Below are 21,165 nucleotides of genomic sequence, written 5' to 3' on the forward strand. Positions count from 1 at the left end.
CTCTAAGGGGAACCGGACCTCTCAGCTCAGAACCGTTTTGTTCCGTCAGGATTTATTTTGTTTCTTCCTGCTTGTCTTAATAACAGGGATGAACTGTGACTGATGCCGAGCGGCGCCGTGGTCCGGTCCAGCTGTGATGGCCCGGTTTATACAGAGAAACGGTTAAAATCCTGCAGAAAATCAGTTTTTAATAAAATAACTGCTGCTGAACTTCGGCTCCGTTTCCCAGAGTTGGACCACGGAGCAGCACCGGTACCTTAGAACCCGTCTCAAGGTCCAGAGTCCCAGCAGAACCAACGTTTATGCTTGTGATGGTGGGAAAGAAAAGGCTTTCCCCATCAGCAGATAAACTCAGGTTCTGGTCCGGCCCGGTTTATACTGCTTAGCAGCAGCAGCAGCTATGTTCTCTGCTCTTTCCTAGTTTCCTGGGATTCTGTGAAATAAATGAAAGTTCCCCAAATAAATGAGTGTTCTACGTTTTTTATTGTGAGACTAAGCCAAAGCGGACCTCCCGACCCGTCATAGCAGTGGAACCAGAACCGTGTGATTCTGCGGCCTCTCTGCCGTGCAGCGGGGGTGGATGGTGTTTATTGGTGCAGCAGCAGGAACTGGAACGTCGTGACGTCTGCGAGGCAGCAGGAGATCTTTGATGCAGAACCGGAACCGCCGACCCGTTCACACCACAAAGACGTCCCTCACCGCCTGCTGAGGAGAAACATCTGTCAGGTCAGAACACAACAAACTGGAACAGATGTGTGGGAACCAGAACTTCCATCTGTCTGGTTGGAAGTTCTCTGGTTCTTATGGGTCGGTTCCGTCCAGTCACCGTGTCGCTGGGTTCATTTTGGCCCGTTTCATGATTTCTATCAACGGCTTCTTTCTGCTGTGGACTCATTCTCCAACGTCCAGCTGCAGGGATCTCAACCAGCAACCAACCAGCAGAACCAGTTTGTGGTTCATAATTCATCCTGATTCATAATTTATTCTGATTCATAATTTATCCTGATTTCTTTCATAATTTATTCTGATTCAGGCATTAAAACCGGCCTGGATGACGTTAGGAACCAGCGTCCTCTGCTGGTGAGGTGCAGTTGAAGGTGACCTCCTCCTCCTCCTCCTCCTCCTCCTTTTTAAAGTTTATTTAAAAAGGAGCGATTAAAACATAAAAGTTAACATCTGATGCATTGTACCAGAGTTAGCCAAAGGCTAATTTGCATCTGCAGTCTCTGGCAGGGCATAATTCACATTAACTCTATGCCACATCCATCAGATAAAAACAGCAAACATGCAGAAGTTCATTATTAACCTCACCATTACCCATAAACAATCTTACAATATTAGTCCATTCAATAAATCATCCAGTAACATGGCCACAGCATTTAAAGGCTGCAGTTTTAGTTGGTTCTTAAAGCCCGTTCCGCTGCGCCGTGGACTGAGTGAAGTTTGATGCAGTCGTGAGGAGAAGCTGCTCCAGTAGATTTAATCGAGCCAACAGAGCGACCACAACGTCCGCTCAGCAGCCAGGCCACTTAAGATCTGATAAATCACACCAAGGTTTGAAAAAAAGCCTATATTTAAAAGCTTAAAGTGCAAAGTTTTTCCAAAATTCTGCAGTGATGGTCCTGAAGTGGCTTTCTATCAAGCTTTCCTGTACGTTGACTCTAAGGTGTGATTGTGGTTCCACCAGCCTGTCAACAGGTGAGACAGGACGACAGGTGTGAAAACACAAATATCTTAGCTACAGCAGACGAGAGACGGGGTCTGATACGCTAAATTATACTTGATCCTTTTGGTCATGTTCTTAATATGTTGTTTTAAATCAAGGTGACTGTCTAATGGGACGCCAAGATATTTAAATTCTGATACTATGTCAACCCGTTCACCCCTGATGAAAATGTCTGACATTGGAGAGTTTACCTTTTGTTTTATTAAAGAACATTCCCTTTGTCTGTTAATGTTCCAGCTTAGATAAAACTGGTCAAGCCGTTCCATCACAACGTCCATAACAACTCCTTCTCTATCGAGTCGTGATTTATTTTCCTCAATCATGTACAAGGTTGCTGTTTCAGTGGAATAGTTCTTCCTGAAGTTAAGATGTTCTATCGTTTGCTCAAATATTATATAATATAGGTCTATAATATATAATATAAGTCTTCATGAAAATCTCCAGATTTATGGATGGGAGTGACAATTGACCGTTTCCATTCATTAGGAAAAATACTTTGTTTGATGGAGAGATTAACCAAGTGTGTAATAGGAGCATTTAAAGTGTCTGAATGTATTTTAATGAACATTGAATCAGAATGTAAGCATCCTTACTTTTAGACTTGTTTACTGGTTATTTCTAAATCAAACCTTTATTCTAGAATGTTCATAGTAATGTTGTTCTAATGTTGTTTTTAAAGTTTGTCCCTATTTCTTCAACTGATGTAATAAAAGAAGAATTAAACATTGTGGCTATTGTCTAATTGTCCCTTTTTAACTCACCTTCGTCTTTAAGTTGAAATATTCTTTAAGGAATATTTTTCTTTCCCATATGATGATTGATGTTATTCCATTTTTTTTTTACAATTTCCTTTAGCATCTTTTAATATTTCGAGATAAAACTGGATTTTAGCTAATCTCAATTCTTTGATCACTCCAAACGTTCCTTACTGTGAACAAAAAGCTCAGTCTTTGTCTTGCTTACTGAAAAATGAGTGTTAAGATAAATCCTGTAAAGTCCACAGTGACTAGAACCGAGATCTTTATGGAATGGCTTCTACTCAACACCTGAAGGTCCTGAGAGTCTGCAGAACGAGGCTCTTCTCAGCATCTTCTGCCAGAGCAGAACCTCAGAGAACACCTCAGACACCCTGAGCTGCATGGGGCGCTGCTCTGGTGTCTGAGGTGTTCTCCTCAGAGGAGAACACCTCAGACACCAGAGCAGCGCCCCATGCAGCTCAGGGTTCCCCGTTTTTACGCTGCAGCCCTTCTCTGAGGTTCCACTACAGGTTCTACCTGCGTCTGCAGACGTCCTGGGGGACTTCTGCACAGTTCCTCGGTCTCTTTACCTTGTTGAGTTCAGGAAAAAGCTCCAGGATGGCGATGTCCAGCAGAACGTAGGTCATCTGAGGAGGAGAAGCATCAGAAGAGGAATCAGGAGAACCGCGGTTCATTTCTGAGCTTCTTTGGCCGATAAAGAATAAACGGCTGATGTTCTGATCTCAGCCAGAGATCGTTCTGCTCAGCTTCATCTTCATCCTTGGTTCCTGAGTGGAAAAGGAGGAACCGTGTTTACCTGCTTGTTGAGGAGCGGCTGCTGCAGCGCGTCGTAGAGCAGCTGGATTCCTTCCCGCCGGGCGTCTTCACCGATGCACTTCACCACCGAGTCTGAAACCAGGAAACAAAAAACATCCATCCAGCAGCTGAGAAAGACAACTCTGCAGCATGCTGCACCTGCAGCAGGGCTGAACGGGCGGTACCAGCAGGACGGTACCAGCTGGGCGGTACCAGCAGGACGGTACCAGCCGGGCGGTACCAGCCGGACGGTACCAGCAGGACGGTACCAGCTGCTCGTCTTAGAAACATGTTTATTTGGGAAGAAAAATGAAGAGAACCCTGAAACATCAGGAATCTTCACAAAGAACCGAGTGGAAGAAACGCCGCACTTCAAAACGCATGTTAGCTCGGTTCTGTTGCTGCTGTGTTCTGTTGCTGCTCGGTTCTGCTGCAGCACGGTTCTGTTGCTGCACGGTTCTGTTGCAGCTCGGTTCTGTTGCCACATGGTTCTGTTGCAGCACGGTTCTGTTGCTGCTCGGTTCTGTTGCTGCACGGTTCTGTTGCAGCTCGGTTCTGTTGCCGCTTGGTTCTGTTGCAGCTCGGTTCTGTTGCTGCACGGTTCTGTTGCTGCTCGGTTCTGTTGCTGCACGGTTCTGTTGCAGCTCGGTTCTGTTGCTGCACGGTTCTGTTGCTACAAGGTTCTGTTGCTGCTTGGTTCTGTTGCAGCACGGTTCTGTTGCCGCTCGGTTCTGTGAGTACACGGCTGCATGTCTGCAGGGCCAGAACCGGCTTCGCTGGGATTTCTAAACCCGTTTGACTAGAACCTCCCAGAACACAGAGGAGTTCTCAGCTCCTCTACATCTGGACCTTTCACCAGGTTCTGCATTCTGCTGCTGGAGACGAGGACGGGTTCTGGAATCAACCTCAGAACTCTTTGGCATCAATGGATCAGACGTGTTTCTCCAGAACATCACACTGACGGCTGATTGGATTAATATCTGGAGAACCTGGAGGTTCTTGTGCTCCTCTGGAGTAGTTCCAGGAGGTCAATGTTCTCCTTTGGTCCTCACAGGTCAAGATGGTCCTACAGCTCTGGAGAGGTTCTGGTCCAGCCACCAAACATCCATCTGGTTCTTCCAGTTCCAGTTATCTCCAGGATGGAATGCAGAAGGAACCAAATATGGTCATAATGTTTTGGCTGATCAGGGCGTTTTTCTGAAGGTCAGGTGAGAATCAGGTGGCCCAGCAGAAAATTAATGATTAACGAGCTTAACGAGCTTAACGAGGTGGGAAGATACCAGGAGCTACACCGTAACTACGGTTCTGTGAATTCCTGCCAGAACAAATGATGCCAGCAAGGTCCCGAGGAACGCCAGAGGCAGGACTGCAGGGTGACCCACCTGCTGCCAGGTGAACGTTACCTGTCCAGCATCATACAGGCCTTTGAGGTTCTCCAGAAACAATTAACGAGATGAAAAGATACCTGACGGTTAACGAGGCGAGAAGATACCTGACGGTTAACGAGGCGAGAAGATACCTGACGGTTAACGAGGTGAAAAGATACCTGATAAAATGGACGCTAATCTGACGGTTAATGAGGCGAGAAGATACCTGACGGTTAACAAGGTGAGCAGATACCTGATGGTTAACGAGGGGAGAAGATACCTAACGGTTAACGAGGCGAGAAGATACCTGACGGTTAACGAGGTGAAAAGATACCTGATAAAATGGACGCTAATCTGACGGTTAATGAGGCGAGAAGATACCTGACGGTTAACAAGGTGAGCAGATACCTGAAGGTTAACGAGGTGAGAAGATACCTAACGGTTAACGAGGCGAGAAGATACCTGACGGTTAAAGAGACGAGAAGATACCTGACAGTTAACGAGGCGAGAAGACACCTGACACTTAACAAGACGAGAAGATACCTGACGGTTAACGAGGTGAAAAGATACCTGATAAAATGGACGCTAACCTGGCGGTTAACGAGGCGAGAAGATACCTGACGGTTAACGAGGCGAGAAGATACCTGACAGTTAACGAGGTGAGAAGATACCTGACGGTTAACGAGGTGAAAAGATACCTGATAAAGGTTAACAAGGTGAGAAGATACCTGATGGTTAACAAGGCCAGAAGACACCTGACGGTTAACGAGGTGAGAAGATACCTGACGGTTAACGAGGTGAGAAGATACCTGACGGTTAACGAGGCGAGAAGATACCTGACGGTTAACGAGGCGAGAAGATACCTGGCGGTTAACGAGGCGAGAAGATACCTGACTGTTAACGAGGCGAGAAGATACCTGATGGTTAACAAGGCGAGAAGATACCTGACGGTTAACGAGGTGAGAAGATACCTGACAGTTAACGAGGTGAGAAGATACCTGACGGTTAACGAGGTGAAAAGATACCTGATAAAGGTTAACAAGGTGAGAAGATACCTGATGGTTAACAAGGCCAGAAGACACCTGACGGTTAACGAGGTGAGAAGATACCTGACGGTTAACGAGGTGAGAAGATACCTGACGGTTAACGAGGCGAGAAGATACCTGACGGTTAACGAGGCGAGAAGATACCTGGCGGTTAACGAGGCGAGAAGATACCTGACTGTTAACGAGGCGAGAAGATACCTGATGGTTAACAAGGCGAGAAGATACCTGACGGTTAACGAGGTGAGAAGATACCTGACGGTTAACGAGGTGAGAAGATACCTGATGGTTAACGAGGTGAGAAGATACCTGACGGTTAATGAGGCGAGAAGATACCTGACGGTTAACGAGGCGACACTGACCTGGTAAGTATCTCATCATCTCCTCAAACGTCTGCTGGGCTCTCAGATGTTTCTCCTCTAAAGTTCGTTCCTGGTTGTTCTCACAGAAAACTGCGTCTGGAGCAACAAAAAGCGGGACATGAAGCCGTCAGCGGCACATTTCGGACCGCCTTGAGCAGAGGTTCTGCTCCTGGGCCCGGTACCTCTGAGCTGCGTGATGAGCGACACCAGCCGGTGCTCCTGCAGGACGGCCTCCAGCTTGGACTGCAGGTACTGATCCATGTAGGCCTCAAAGGTGCTCTTGAAGAGGATCCTTCCTGCAGCCAGGATGTGGTGCAGCCAGTCTGGGATGTGGAACACGACCCGACCTGAGGAACCCAGCACAGAACCCAGATGAAAAGGTACCGAAGAGGCTGCAGCTGGATCAGCACCGCCCCCTGCTGGCCCGGCGCCACCGCTCCGTCTCCTCGGCCGTACTCACCGACATACATCATGTAGTCGTACATGCCGTCCACCGCCATCATCTCCAGGAAGTAGTTGGAGATGTCTCTGCGATCCGGACCGTCGGGGAGGTTGGCGTTGTTCCGGTAAAGCTTGTTGGAGAGCTGCAGGTGAGAGGCGGCCATCAGCATCACCACCCAGAACACCTGGAGATGTTCTCCTCACCAGCCGAGAACATCAGGCAAGGTTTACAGGTAAAAACCGCCAGGTAGGATCCTGGTACCGGTACCGAACTGCAGTGGATGGACGGTACCAAATGGACCGAAGCCCAGCAGGCAAACAGGAAGCTACATTTTCTGCGGTTGGCTTTAAAGTATTTAGTTTTAAATTTACTGCAATAAAAAATAAAGTTTTCCTGATCCGATCCGTTTCATTCCGACCGACTGGCGGTTCCGTTAACTCCGGCGGACGGTGGAACCGGACCCAGATGGTCCTGGTGTCACCGTCTGGCTGCTTTTACCTTCTTGTTGTTCTCTGCAGTCGGGCTGAAGACGGTGAGTTCTGGTCGGCTCGGTTTGGGTTTGGGCGACTCGCACGAGTTGAAGAAGGACTGGATGAACGGCTCCAGGTTCTGTCCTTTCTGCAGAAACAGAACCAAACAGAACAATGATTCTGCAGCGGAGTCCAGCGGCACCAAGCCAGCCTGCAGAACTGTCTGGGTGGACAGGAACATCTCCTTATAAGGACATATGAGGAAGTAGACGCAGGTCAGGGACTAACGATAAATAATAACTGAATAATAATCTGATCTGGGTCTGTTAAGGTAGCGGGTCCAGGAGGGATGCCAAAATAAATAGAAGGTTCTGGGCCGGCTTGTGGTTCTGCTGTCAGTGGGTCCAGAAAGTTCCTGATCAGAACCTCAGCCGACTCCTTCAGACGTGGAGCAGCAGCTCCTCTCCTCGTCCTTCAGGAGGAACCGCTGCTCGGATCCAGGATCCGGTTCTTTTCAGCCAGGATCCAGAACCACAGCTGAGAGCCGGTTTGGTCCCGTTGTTCCAGAAGTCTCGTTTCAGATGAGCAGAACCTTTCTGGACGGTACCGGACTGCTTCCAGCCAAGTTTATAGATTTATGGATCCAAAGGAATAAAACGCATCAGAAGTAAAAATCGTAGCCGTCCAGACAAAGTCCGACCCGCTCCAAACCCAGAATACCAGGTTCTGCTGGATCATTCAGGAAGATCCAAGGAGACCCAGAACCGTCACGTTCCTGCAGGATGTTCCAGCAGCAGGAACATTTCCGGGTTTTCCTGCGTCAGAAGGAGTAAAAACCCATCTGGACCCGGTGGTCCACCCAGACTGATGCAGCTAAAGGTTCCAGGAAGGAACCAGAACCAGAACCAGAGGTGTGCTGAGAACAAAGACCAACCCTGACAGATGTTCCTGCAGCTGGAGGAACTCACCTCTTTCATCAGCTTCCCAGGAACCGACTTAAAGATTTTCCCTGTAAAACAAACAACAGCAGCAAGTTACTGAGGGAGAAATCACATTCAGCACCCAAACCCAGAAAGGACCAGAACTCCATCCGCTGTGCTGGTTCCGCTCGACCCGATGGGCGGAGACGAGCCACGCGTACCCAGGTTGACGTCCGGCAGCATCTTGTCCAGAAACTGGGACTCCAGGCTGAAGGGAGACAGGAAGTCTGCCAGCAGCTGGCTGTTGCTGAGCTCAGGATGCAGCAGCAGCCTCTGCAGACACAACAGAGACGCAGACGATTCAGACCTGCAGCTCCACCCGCCGTCAGCCGGTTCTGCCGGTTCTGGACCTGAAACCGACCCGTAAATACTCCTCAAACTCCTCCCGCTTCGACTCCAGGAACTCGTAGTTCTTCGGTCCGATCAGCCGTTTAGACGGAAGCTGTGCGTCAGCGAAGGAGCCTGAAAACAAGGGAACCGCTTCAGAAAGACGGGAAAGACGGCGGAAGACGGGAAAGACGGCGGCGTTCCGCTGGACGCTGCTGGACGCTTACCGTGGAACTCTGTGAGCTTGGACTCCAGGACGTAGAACTCCAGGTACCTTCTGTAGACCGTCCACGACTCGGCTTCATGGCCATCTGCAGGAGGAGAGGAGCGACAGAGGAGCTGTGAACAAACGGATGGATGAGGGACGGATGGATGAGGGACGGATGATGGACGGCCCGGCCCGGCGGGGCGGATGGGGAGGACCAGGATGGTTTGCGGTGCAGCGAATCACGTCGCGGCGCTGCTACACCTGGACTCTAAGGTCAGGTGACTAAAGAGGCGGAGCAGAACGCTGCAAAAAGGTAAATTCTTCCTGAAATTTGTATTTTCCCTTGATTGGAGCAGCTAAATAAGACTCTTTGCCATTATTTTTACCCCTAAAATAATATGATTAGATATTCTGCACTTGAAATGAGTTATTTAGCAGGTAGAGTTATTTACCTGAGCAAATCAAGGAAAAATACACTCATTTGAAGAAAATGTTACTTTTAGTTCCTTTTTGCTGTGTAGAGGAGCAGAAGCTGCTGAATGTGCAGAAATTAGCAGGTTTTTAATAAAACGAGCTTGCGGTTTAAAACGTGATGAAGACGAGGATGATGAAACGGGAAAGACGTTGAATTAGTAACGTTGTGGCGCATAACGTAACGTTATATAGTTTAAATTATAATACGATGCAACGCTGCATAACTGGGATTATTTGTCCTACAGCCTCAGAGTCAGATACAGCATCAGGTACCAGAGTGGGCAGGTGGGATTAATTACTAATGAATATTATAATTAATATAAAGAGCATGAAGAGAGCTCTCAGATATTTCTGCTCCACATTCATGAAACTGAGTTTATCAGATGGCTTCGTAAAAATAGAGAATTACGACCATTCTAAAAATAAGGCTGATCGATACGGACTTTAAATTTTATCTCTGCATATTGCGGTGATGATGTGATAACGATAAAAGTGATGATTAAAGTATTTCCTGCCTGTGTGACTGCAGGTCAATTATTGCCCAATAAGCACTAAGACTGTCCTTAAAACATTTAAATGTAACACATATTAAAACTAAATTCAAAACATGTTTCATTAGGGCTCAATTTACATAAAGAACTGTAAGTTTTTATAAGCAAACTGCACACGGTAACTGCATTTAATTATGTTTATGAATTTATTGATATTTATTGATGCTCTCAATAAACCAACAGAGGAGAAAAATAATCCAGACAATAGTGGCAGTTTTGGGGGTTTTCAGATTTTATCCAAATTTAAATCCAGATTCTTCTCCCAATAAGGGATTCTTCAAGATAACGATAAAACGATGTAATAAAGGCCGTATTTCTGAGGATTATTGTTCTGTGATGAGAGGAACGCTGCTGCTAGTCTGCAGGAAATAGCCGAGCATTATATCTGTTATTTCTATTAATTCTATTAATTCTATTATTTCTGTTATTTCTGTTATTTCCCTTATTTCTGTTATTTATATTATTTCTATTAATTCTGTTATTTCTATTATTTCCTTTATTTCTGTTAATTCTGTTATTTCTATTATTTCCTTTATTTCTGTTAATTCTATTATTTCTGTTATTTCTATTATTTCTGTTATTTCCCTTATTTCTGTTATTTATATTATTTCTATTAATTATATTATTTATGTTAATTCTATTATTTCTGTTATTTCTATTAATTCTATTAATTATATTATTTCCTTTATTTCTGTTATTTCTATTATTTATGCTTTTAATACCAGACAACATCAGTGACTCGTTCTTTATCTTTACAAATAGGAAAGTAAAAACAAAGCCCACAGGTGAAAGGGAACAGGATGAAATAATCTGCACATGTTCTTAATAATAGAACATTTTTATTAATAATAATAACAATAATAATAATAATAATAATAATAACTGTAATAATAATAATAACAATGACAATAATAATAATAATAATAATAATAATAATAATAATAATAATAATAATAATAACAGTAATAACGATAATAATATTAATATTAATAATAATAATAGGTCTGTGGCTGCTGATGAAACTGAAGCTTGATAAAATTGAAAAATGTGATGAATTCCATTAAAACAGAGGAAAATATGAGAACTTGAGGAAATGCGTTTGGACCTTGTGGTGCTGATGGGGTTCGGTTCTGACCCACCTTTCCTCCGGTCCTTGCGCTGCACATCGATGCAGAAGACGGGGATCTTCTCCCTCTTGGCCTCGTCTTCGCAGAGGTCGATGAAGGGCATGGAGACGGTCCAGGCCGACAGGTTCCTCTGGTTGAGCGGCGCCGGCGCCGGAGCGGCGGGCGAGTCGTCCTCCATGACGATGGTCGCCTCCTCCACCTGCAGCGAGCCCAGAACCGCCGTCAGAGAGATGACAGAACCCGCTCCAGCCCGGCGGGTCGGGTCGGCGCCTCGGCGGCTCACCGCGTCGTCGTCCAGGTCGGCGGCGGCGCCGGGCGGCAGCAGGCCGCCCTCCATGGTGGTGCTCCGGAACACGCCTTTGATTCTGCTGCCGATGCGGCTGATCCCGAACGACTCGCCGCGCCTCGACGTGTTCCTGACCCACAGGGAGAAAAGGTTCTAGACCCGGTACCGGCTGCTGCTCAGAAAACCCAACAGGGGCCCAACGGTGAGGGCCGAGCAGCACCAAGCTGTTCAGAACCAGGTTCAACTGGATCATCAGAACCAGGTGAGCAGAACCAGGTTAAACTGGATCATCAGAACCAGTGAGCAGAACCAGGTTCAACTGGATCATCAGAACCAGGTTAGACTGGATCATCAGAACCAGTGAGCAGAACCAGGTTAAACTGGATCATCAGAACCGAGTTAAACTGGATCATCAGAACCAGTGAGCAGAACCAGGTTCAACTGGATCATCAGAACCAGGTTAGACTGGATCATCAGAACCAGTGAGCAGAACCAGGTTAAACTGGATCATCAGAACCGAGTTAAACTGGATCATCAGAACCAGGTGAGCAGAACCAGGTTCAACTGGATCATCAGAACCAGCTTAAACTGGATCATCAGAACCAGTGAGCAGAACCAGGTTCAACTGGATCATCAGAACCAGGTTAAACTGGATCATCAGAACCAGGTGAGCAGAACCAGGTTAAACTGGATCATCAGAACCAATGAGCAGCACCAAGCTGTTCAGAACCAGGTTAAACTGGATCATCAGAACCAGGTGAGCAGAACCAGGTTCAACTGGATCATCAGAACCAGCTTAAACTGGATCATCAGAACCAGGTGAGCAGAACCAGGTTAAACTGGATCATCAGAACCAGTGAGCAGAACCAGGTTAAACTGGATCATCAGAACCGAGTTAAACTGGATCATCAGAACCAGTGAGCAGAACCAGGTTCACCCGGATCATCAGAACCAGGTTAAACTGGATCATCAGAACCAGTGAGCAGAACCAGGTTCAACTGGATCATCAGAACCAGTGAGCAGAACCAGGTTAAACTGGATCATCAGAACCAGGTTAAACTGGATCATCAGAACCAGTGAGCAGAACCAGGTTAAACTGGATCATCAGAACCAGTGAGCAGAACCAGGTTAAACTGGATCATCAGAACCAGTGAGCAGAACCGAGCTACGACCCACCTGTTGATTCTGGAGCTTCTGGCGGGAGATTCGGCTCCTCTCAGCAGGTGTCTGAAGTACTGGAACCAGGAGAAAGCCCACCGGGTCAGAAGTTTCTATAAAACTAGAAATCACTGAAGAATACCTGCTGGAAGAGGCTGAACCAGGCAGCTGATGGAAAGTTGGGTGGAAGGAAGAAGTTTGGTAGAAATCTGAAGCCGGCTCTGATTTAAGTGAAGCTTTTCCTTCCACCCAACTTTCCACAACTAATCCAGGAAGCAGCCTGTGAAGGCGTGTCAGGGTCCGGTCGGCGCTGAGCAGAACCAGGTGTGCTGCAGGTGCGTCTCACCTCGTCGCTGTGGCAGAACATCGGCGTGAAGACTCCCTCCAGCAGAGAGAGGACGTGCTCGTAGGCCTCGAACAGGCAGGTCATGGTCTGCAGCTTCACCACGTCGCCGTACGGCGCCGCCGCCACTGGAACACACCACAGCAGCGGGTTAGCTCTGCTGCCCGCGGCCCGGTTCTGCCAGAACCTCCGTCTGTGTTCAGATTCTAACGCAGATTAATTCCCCACAGAGACGTTTATCACGCTGGAAATGTGACTTTTATGGCAAGCCAATGAGGCCAATTACCGTCCGGACAATAACGCGCAGATCCAACCTGTATTTTATGCGAGTGCGCGTTTTTTACGTCACGTTAACGTTTGGTGGCGTTTTTTGCATATTATATCATCAGGAGGTTGTCTTTTATGTGCTCAGATAGATTTAAAGGTGTTTTACCCAATAAGAACACTGCAGCACCAGACACAACCAGGAGGTCCCTGATCGTTGGGGAAAGGCAGAAAGAAGATGCACCTTCCTTTCTGATCCTGTCTAAATCCTGCTTAGTTCAATAATAAAGTCTGATATTACACAAAACTCACTCTGCTTGTTCACTAAATGTTGAAAAGAAATTAAAAGTTAAATAAAATAAACCAGGTCACTTAATAAACCTGCATTTTCTAGTAGAAGTAATTTCTGTTAAAGATTTCATTTATCTTCTGCATCAGGGGCATAAGTAGGGAGAACAAGCAGAGTGAGTTTTGTGTAATATCAGACTTACGCGCGGTGACGTAAAATACGGGTTGGAACTGCGCGTTATTGTACGGACGATAATTGGCCCCTTCGGCTTGCCATAGATTTTCCTCCATCAGCCTGAGGCTCACGTCAAGTCAGAGCTTCAGGTCCACCGACCTGCTGCAGAACCTCAGAGCGTTTCTGGGTCTCAGCTTCCAGCAGGAACGTCTCCTGAGAACCACGCTGCTCTGGTGGAACCATGAGAACTTACCGGCCTCCAGAACCACAGAATGGAGTTCTGCAGGATTCACCTGAGCTCAGGTAAACCTGAAGCTCAGGTGAATCCTCCTTCTGACGGTTTGGAGTATTTCAGAATTAAAGCTAGCAGAACCAGAACCAGAAAGAGCACCAAACAACCCGGTTCTGGAGTCTCCACACCAGGATCTTTCTGTGGAACATTTTCTTAGACCGCCTAAAGACGTTTTTATTGTCAGAACCAGGTTCTGGTTCTGACAGGTTCAGGTTCTGGTCTTCAATTATTCTAGAAGACGGAACTAGAACCTACAGCGAGACCTTGAGAACCATCTGGTTCTTGGTTCTGGGACCGACCCGAGGTACCCTGACAGGGTTCCACGCTTTAAAAATGAGAAAAGTCTGAATGTTCTGAACAGAATTTCTTGTGTCGGGCCTTAATGGACTGAAGGTTCTGCAGAAATGTGGACAATAATCTAAACTTCTGAGAGCAGAACCTTTGCTTCTGCAGAACCTTTTGACCCAGACTGCATGGCGGGCTCTCCCTGGATGTTCTGCAGATGCCCAGCCTGCTCAGGAGGAGAACCCGTTCCTCACCGGTTCTGATCTGCTCCACGATTAGCGGGTCGAAGCTGATCTTGTCGGCGCTTTCGTCCAGGCAGTAGGTCTCGTAGATCTGGACCACCTCGCCGTGCAGACGCTGCAGCTCAGAGTCCCCCAGCTCCGGACTCAGGATCCGGTCATTGAACTCCTCTGGAACGTGGAGGTTCTGATGAGTAAACCGGGCCTGGGCCCAGAGCGACCGAGCAGCGCGGCGTTCGGACCTTACCCACGGCGAGGCAGAACTGCAGCACGTGAACGGCGCCTTCCTGCTTCAGGAAGTTGAGGAAGCGAAAGAGGAGGTCCTGCTGCTCCCTGATCTCCTTCAGCTCCAACTTCAGAACCTGGAGGAGGTCCAGCAGAACTTCAGCTCACAAAGCCGGACCGCTCTAAAGTCAGCAGGAGTGTTCTGGACCCAAACTCACTGACGGCTTCTTGCTGCTGACGCTGGTGTATTTCTGCAGGAACGGAACCAGCGGAGACGGAGGATCCGTGGCTGCTTCGGGCTGCGGGTGGAGGAGAACATTTCAATCGGGGCAGCTAAGAAACCCGACCAGAACCTCATCAGAACCGGCATGCAGGAGGTGGGCGGCGGCTCAGCGACTTACCGGAGCGTCGTCGACGAAGATGAGCACCATGAGGTTCACCGTGTCCTGAAACAGGAGCAGAGAACGTCAGAGTCCAGGATGGTTCTGTGGAACCGGGCCGGAGGTCCGGAGGTTCTGCCTGCAGCCGGAGATCCTGGATGGTTCTGTGGAACCTAAACTATACAGAACTGCATCATCAGCGTAAAGGTGAACCGTCCAAAGGTTAACGAGGTTAGAGAACCAGAACAGGAGGTTCTACGGGAACCAGAGGAGAAACCATCCAGCTGCTCACGGCGTGTGAGAAACAATAAAACATAATAATGATAATAAAACATAAATAACAATAATGACAATAAAACAAATAACAATAATGATAATAAAACATAATGCTAACAATAATAATAATAAAACATAATGCTAACTAAACAATAATGACAATAAAACATAATGCTAACAATAATGATAATACAACATAATGCTAACTAAACAATAATGATAATAAAACATAAATAACAATAATGACAATAAAACATAATCCTAACAATAATGATAATAAAACATAATACTAAAAATAATGATAATAAAACATAATGCTAACTAAATAATGATAATAAAACATAAATAATAATGATAATAAAACATAATGCAAACAATAATGACAATAAAACATAATGCTAACAATAATGATAATAAAACATAAATAACAATGATGATAATAAAACATAATACTAACAATAATGATAATAAAACATAAATAACAATAATGACAATAAAACATAATACTAACAATAATGATAATAAAACATAAATAACAATAATGATAATAAAACATAATACTAACAATAATGATAATAAAACATAAATAACAATAATGATAATAAAACATAATACTAACTAAACAATAATGATAATAAAACACAAATAACAATAATGATAATAAAACATAAATAACAATAATGATAATAAAACATAATGCTAATAATGATGATAATAAAACATAATGCTAACAATAATGATAACAAAACATAATACTAACTAAACAATAATGATAATAAAACATAATACTAACTAAACAATAATGATAATAAAACATAAATAACAATAATGATAATAAAACATAATGCTAACTAAACAATAATGATAATAAAACATAATGCTAACTAAACAATAATGATAATAAAACCGGCTGTGCTTACAGGGTCGGCCATGAAGTCCATTGTTGGCAGGATGACGGATCCGGCCATGACTTCCCGCAGCAGCAGAGCCAGAGACCTGAAGCAAAGGGAACCAGAACCTTGGATCAGTGGAACGACACAGACATGCTTAACCTCACTGATCCGATAACATTAAAGCAGGTCATTGGTTCTGTTCCCTGTCTGTGTTCGGTTCCTCAGCTGAAGAACCGTGTCTCTGTGACTGACACAAAGAGCCTAAAGAACCTTCAGCCGTCTGCATAACCCGCTTCAACCCGGTCCGGTTCCGAGTCCAAACCAGGGCGGCCATGTTGGTTTCTACCTGCAGTCGGTGGCTTTGGGAGGCATGACGTAGGAGAACAGCGCCTCCGTCAGCTTCCTCAGGTACTGCACCTCGTCCTTCCGGCTGTGCAGAGCGGCGTGGAGGCTGGCGCCGTATTCCTCCAGAGCCGCCTGCTGGAGGTTCTCCACGTTCTTCACTGCACTCAGAAAACACAAGCATGGCTCCAATGGGTCGACCCGCCGGTACCAGGGAGCTGCTCCTCGCTTCAGGACGGATAATTAAAGGTGTGATAAGAGACTCTGTACCTTTTGCTCGAGCTTTGGCGATAACTTCAATGTGCTTCATGGCGGCCTTCATCACTTTGTCTGCAAACACAGCCGGGACGTCCACCTGCAGCACAGAAGCCTGTAAACTCTCTGACTGCACCAAGATGGCCGCCCTAGTGTCACAGCCGGGACGTCCACCTGCAGCACAGAGGCCTGTAAACTCTCTGACTGCACCAAGATGGCCGCCCCAGTGTCACAGCTGGGAGCCGCCATCTTGGTTTTTAGAAACCCGCTGAAGGAGATTTCTTCGTCACAGTTTGACAAAGAACGAGGCAGATATTTTAAATATCTTATAATTATCTCTAATTTTCGTCTTTCCTCGCCTTTCTGCATCACCCCCCCCCCACCCCCGCCCCCCCATTAGATTCACCTTCTGGGCTCTTCGGATCAGAACCGACGCGAAGAAGCGGAACGTGGTCCGGACTTCGTCTAGACACGCCTCGTCCTCCGTGATGTCCCTGGAGGCAGAGGACGGAGGTCAGAGGGCGCCCTGCTCACCTGTCTGTGTGAAGGTCACACCTGCGTCCTCTCACCTGTACCACGGGTACACAAACTTCTCCAGAACCAGCTCAAACACCTGCAGACAGGGCCAGTCAGAAACAGCGCTGCGTGTTTCGGATCAGAACCGTTCCCGGCGCCGCCTTACCTCTGCTACTGAGGCGTCCACCTTGGAGGGAACCTTCAGGTTGAGCCAGGGCTGGTGGTTCTCCAGCAGCAGAGTGGGCCTGCGGTGGACAGAACCTCAGTTACCACCTTTAGTACGCACAGAACCCTGCACAGGTGCGCAGGACACCTGAATGCCAGCGGGCGTCTCAACAGGTGAAGCTCAGTGAAGCACGGTGGTGGCAGCGTCATGCTGTGGGGAGACGCATTAAAGCTCGTGACAACATGTGAAAGGCTACAGAGGTTCTAAGGAGAAGTTCTGGAGAACCCACCGGTGTCGTTTGCACCTGATCTTCCCGCAGACGGTGCAGCTGTGGCCCAGAGGAAACAGCTCCGGTTCCGGCGGCTGTGGACACAGACACAGTCAGCAGCCGCTCAGCTGCAGCTCCACCAGCAGAAAACACGCAGCGCCTACTTTGCTCCTGGGCTTCACGGGGAAGAAGACGTTGGGCAGCAGCGAGTCCGGTCCGATCGAGCAGTAGAAGGTGACGAAGCCGGCCAGGACCGACCAGAACACCATGAAGACGTGCAGGTACCTGCAGGGAGAGGATTCAGACACGGATGAGGCGGACCGGTCCAAAACAGGGAGTCTGAGGAGAGACGGTCCAAACAGTGGCTCCAGAAATGTTTCATAGAGCCTCTTAAACTAAAAGCCATAATTACAGGATTTTATTCTACTGCTGTAGTAAAGCTGCCTGTAGAAAACTATCAGAAAGAATTAAGTAAACATCTACTTTATTGTGCATATAAAATGACAAAGATATCTATCTATATTTTGGTTTATTGTTTGATTTTTTATGTTTCTAATGATCTAATGTCCACAGACTAATAACAGAACAGTTAATATTCTGAGTTTATTTTTATCCTGTGATTATATTAGGAATAAGCTGTACATTTATTAATTTATTGAAAAACAATTACCAGGGGAATGTAGATGCATATTAAAGCGCGATAGAAGGCTGTGCTTAATGGGAGGAAATGCTAAACTGATGCTACTACAATTTATACCGGTGGGGGGGGGGGGGGCGCTGCCCACCAGAGGGAAAAAACAGAACCAGAACCAGAATTTTTCACCAGATTCTTTCTCCAAATGATCCAGTTCACCCTCCTCTGCTGCTTTTCCCTACAGTTTCTCTATTTCTTCTCCTCTGCTGTTAAAGTAACAGCTGTGGTGCGCCAGCGCCCCCTGGTGGCGCACAGCATGAATAGCTGAGGCGGTCCTGGTGATATGTGCAGATATGAAGACTTTCAACATGATTTCATAGCGCAGAACCACCAGAACATTTCTGATCAGTGCGTAATGTGAAGGGTTTGAATCATCTAGGCCAGATCCAGTTTCCCAGAACCACACAGTCCGACCGGGGTGTGCTGCAGAACCCCACTGACCCACTTGCTCTTCATCATCTTCAACTTTAAAACAGCATCATCTATATTTTTCTCCCTGTAAAACTGTTATTTTTGCATCTAAACCTAAAAGGGAACCGGAGAACGGATCAGCGACTCTGGCGGACTGGACCTGGGTTACTTTGGTTCTGAACGGGATCTAGAGGAACATTCTGGTCCAGAAACCGTTTAATTGGTTTATTATTTCCGTCCCTGAGGCCAGAACCCCCAGCCTGGTTCTGATAATGACCCACTAACTGGGTTCAGGCGCGTTGAAGCAGCAGAACGTCTGAAAGCTGTAAAAGATCGTTAATAAAGAGACGCACCAATCGCCGGTTCTCCAATAATCGGTTCTGATGGGCGATCCAAGCGGCAGATCTAAAAATATGATTTTATTTTCCCATTTACTGCCTTTGACGCGGTTTTTAAACAAAGACCGAGGTTCTGGAGAAATGCCTGGATAGAGGTTCTGGATCTGGTTCTGGAGAAATGCTTGGATAGAGGTTCTGGATCTGGTTCTGGAGGAATGCTTGGATAGAGGTTCTGGATCTGGTTCTGGAGGAATGCTTGGATGCTACAGAAAGAGACGATCTGCCAGATTTTCTAAAGGGTTTAAGACACTTTGTTGAGGCGGCGTGAGGCAGCGCCCTGGGTCCAGCGGGTCAGAACCTGGTGGTTCTGCTGCTGGTCCCATTCCCCAACATTCTGCCCGTCTCCTGTGTGCCACTAAAATATGAGGAACCGGCTGCAGAACCCAAACATCGGTACCGGGCCGATAAAAGCCAGATCAGTGCATCTCTCCAGAAAAGAACCGGGACCTTGGTTCTGGATCACAGGTCCGCTTATCAACTCTGTGGATCATTGAGAGATCCGGTTTGTGTTTGTGGGTCAGAACCTTTCCCAGGTTCGCTAACCCGGTGACCATAAGTCATATTTTTAATTTTAAAGTTTTTAATTATTATTATCGCTCTTTTATTCTGGCCCAGATTCAACCCGGAACAGAAAAGTGTGACTCGGTTCGTCCATAAATAGCTTTCATGGGGCAGATTGGGTCTGAGCCAGCGAATCGGAACCAGGTGATCCCTACAGGTGATCACTCTTCCTCCTCCTCCTCCTCCTCCTCACCTGTTGAGCAGCACCGTGAGGGCCAGCAGGGCCAGCAGCAGGCAGCAGGACACCGGGTACTGGCGGCCCGCTTCCCGCAGGACCTCCACCTTCACCCCCCGCGTCAGAACCTCCACGTAGCTCCTCCAACCCGCCATCAGAACACCCGGAACCAGCCTCCAGACACACGGTTCTAGGCGGGGTTCTGACCCATGTTCTAGAAGCAGCGGGTTCGGCTGATTGTCGCGATAAGAACTTCAGCAGAACTCCGCAGCGGAACCGCTTCGTGAGATTAAACCCATTTTATCCCGGATGGTTCCGCTCCAGCCTCCGGGTTCGGGTCTCTGCTCGGTCCAAACCGCTTCGGTCCAGTATTTACTTCTTGTTGGACACTTTTCTGGAGGTCCGGACCCACTTCCTCAGCCTGGGCGCTTTAATCCGCCAGCAGGTTGCCAGATCCGACAGAACCACGGAAAAGCTCCTCTGGTCTCTATTAAGCCCGAAGTTTTAGAGATTTAGACTTTTACTGCACGAAACGGTTATTTTTTTAATAAGGGACAATTTATGGGTTCGTCTTAAAGGAAACCGTTTGCCAATAAAGTGTTAAAATGATGCTATTATGGGGGTTGTGGGTTTCCCTCCCTGTATGTTTAATGTCTCACATTTAAAACTGTAGATGTCAGAAGTTAAGGCAGCACCGCGGAAACCAGAAGTGTATTCCTGGTACGACCTGGCATCCCATAATACAAACAACAACACTTCCGGTTAGATCGTTTTGTTGACTTTAGTTTTTTAAACTGTCAAAATAATCACTCATAATAAATAATTATATATATATATATATATATATATATATATATATATATATATATTATATATTATATATATGATATAGTATATTAATATTCTATATATATCTTATATATATATATATATATATATATTATATTGATATCTGTCTATATATATGTATATGTATATATTATATATCTTCTATATATGTATTAGATATAATAGATATATCTATATATATGAGAATCTATATATATATATATATTATATATATATATATAATATATATGCTGTGTGTGTGTGTATATATATATATATATATATGTATATATACATACACAAAATCTTGAGGATCTTTAAGGTGCTTTTTTGGTAAATGTGAGACAGGCTTTGAGTTCTTTTGGGTCAGCAGTGGTTCTGGTCCTGGAGCTCTCCAGAGAGGCCATTAGTCTGGTCTAAGCTCTTCCACACTGATGGACGTTAATGCTGTTCAGGTTCTTCAGAACGGGTCGTGTTGCTCTTCGAGTTTTCAGGTTCAGGTTCTGCTGAAGTTCTGTCGGGAGTAATGAGCTCAGGGTGTGGCAAATAAAATTAACCCAAAAATGTGGTTAAACTTAACTCATGATTTAACAGAGTCAACTTATTAACCTGATGTGAATTTTTTTTTTTTTTTTTTTTTAGAAATAACCTCCATCAGATCAGAACCACTGCCTCTTTATCTTTAATGTTTGCTGCTGCGTTTAATGACTCGACTAGAGGCCTTAATTAGGAAATTAAATCGCTAGTTTTGTTTCTAAATGTTAAAATTGACGTGTTTTTTTTACTTTCCACAAACTAAGCCGTCCAAATTAAACAG

The 21,165-nt window shown here is 46.1% G+C and overlaps 1 protein-coding gene across 2 annotated transcripts; it reads right to left on the minus strand.

Annotated features, from left to right (window-relative positions):
- Positions 1–464: 464 nt before the first annotated feature.
- On the minus strand, positions 465–19,978 carry LOC105934357 (sorting nexin-14). 2 transcript variants are annotated; one of them, XM_036130419.1, is made up of 28 exons: positions 19,539–19,978; positions 17,446–17,566; positions 17,303–17,376; positions 17,014–17,092; positions 16,901–16,944; positions 16,738–16,825; positions 16,347–16,431; positions 16,081–16,237; positions 15,762–15,837; positions 14,587–14,631; positions 14,404–14,484; positions 14,208–14,322; positions 13,976–14,131; positions 12,421–12,545; positions 12,093–12,151; positions 10,914–11,046; positions 10,643–10,829; positions 8,498–8,581; positions 8,305–8,405; positions 8,105–8,216; positions 7,932–7,972; positions 6,992–7,111; positions 6,512–6,635; positions 6,234–6,398; positions 6,052–6,147; positions 3,281–3,372; positions 3,054–3,110; positions 465–705 (listed from the first exon to the last, which is right to left on the minus strand). In XM_036130419.1, exons 1-28 carry the CDS (start codon positions 19,673–19,675, stop codon positions 676–678), a joined length of 2,784 nt encoding a protein of 927 aa, XP_035986312.1. In that variant the 5' UTR covers positions 19,676–19,978; the 3' UTR covers positions 465–675. The 2 variants fall into 2 exon arrangements, with proteins under 2 accessions (XP_035986312.1, XP_035986313.1); XM_036130420.1 differs by having other exon boundaries at positions 465–702; positions 19,539–19,675.
- Between the last annotated feature and the right edge of the window lie 1,187 nt (positions 19,979–21,165).

This window comes from Fundulus heteroclitus, unplaced genomic scaffold (genome assembly GCF_011125445.2).
Source record: "Fundulus heteroclitus isolate FHET01 unplaced genomic scaffold, MU-UCD_Fhet_4.1 scaffold_36, whole genome shotgun sequence".
Lineage (NCBI taxonomy): Eukaryota > Metazoa > Chordata > Actinopteri > Cyprinodontiformes > Fundulidae > Fundulus > Fundulus heteroclitus.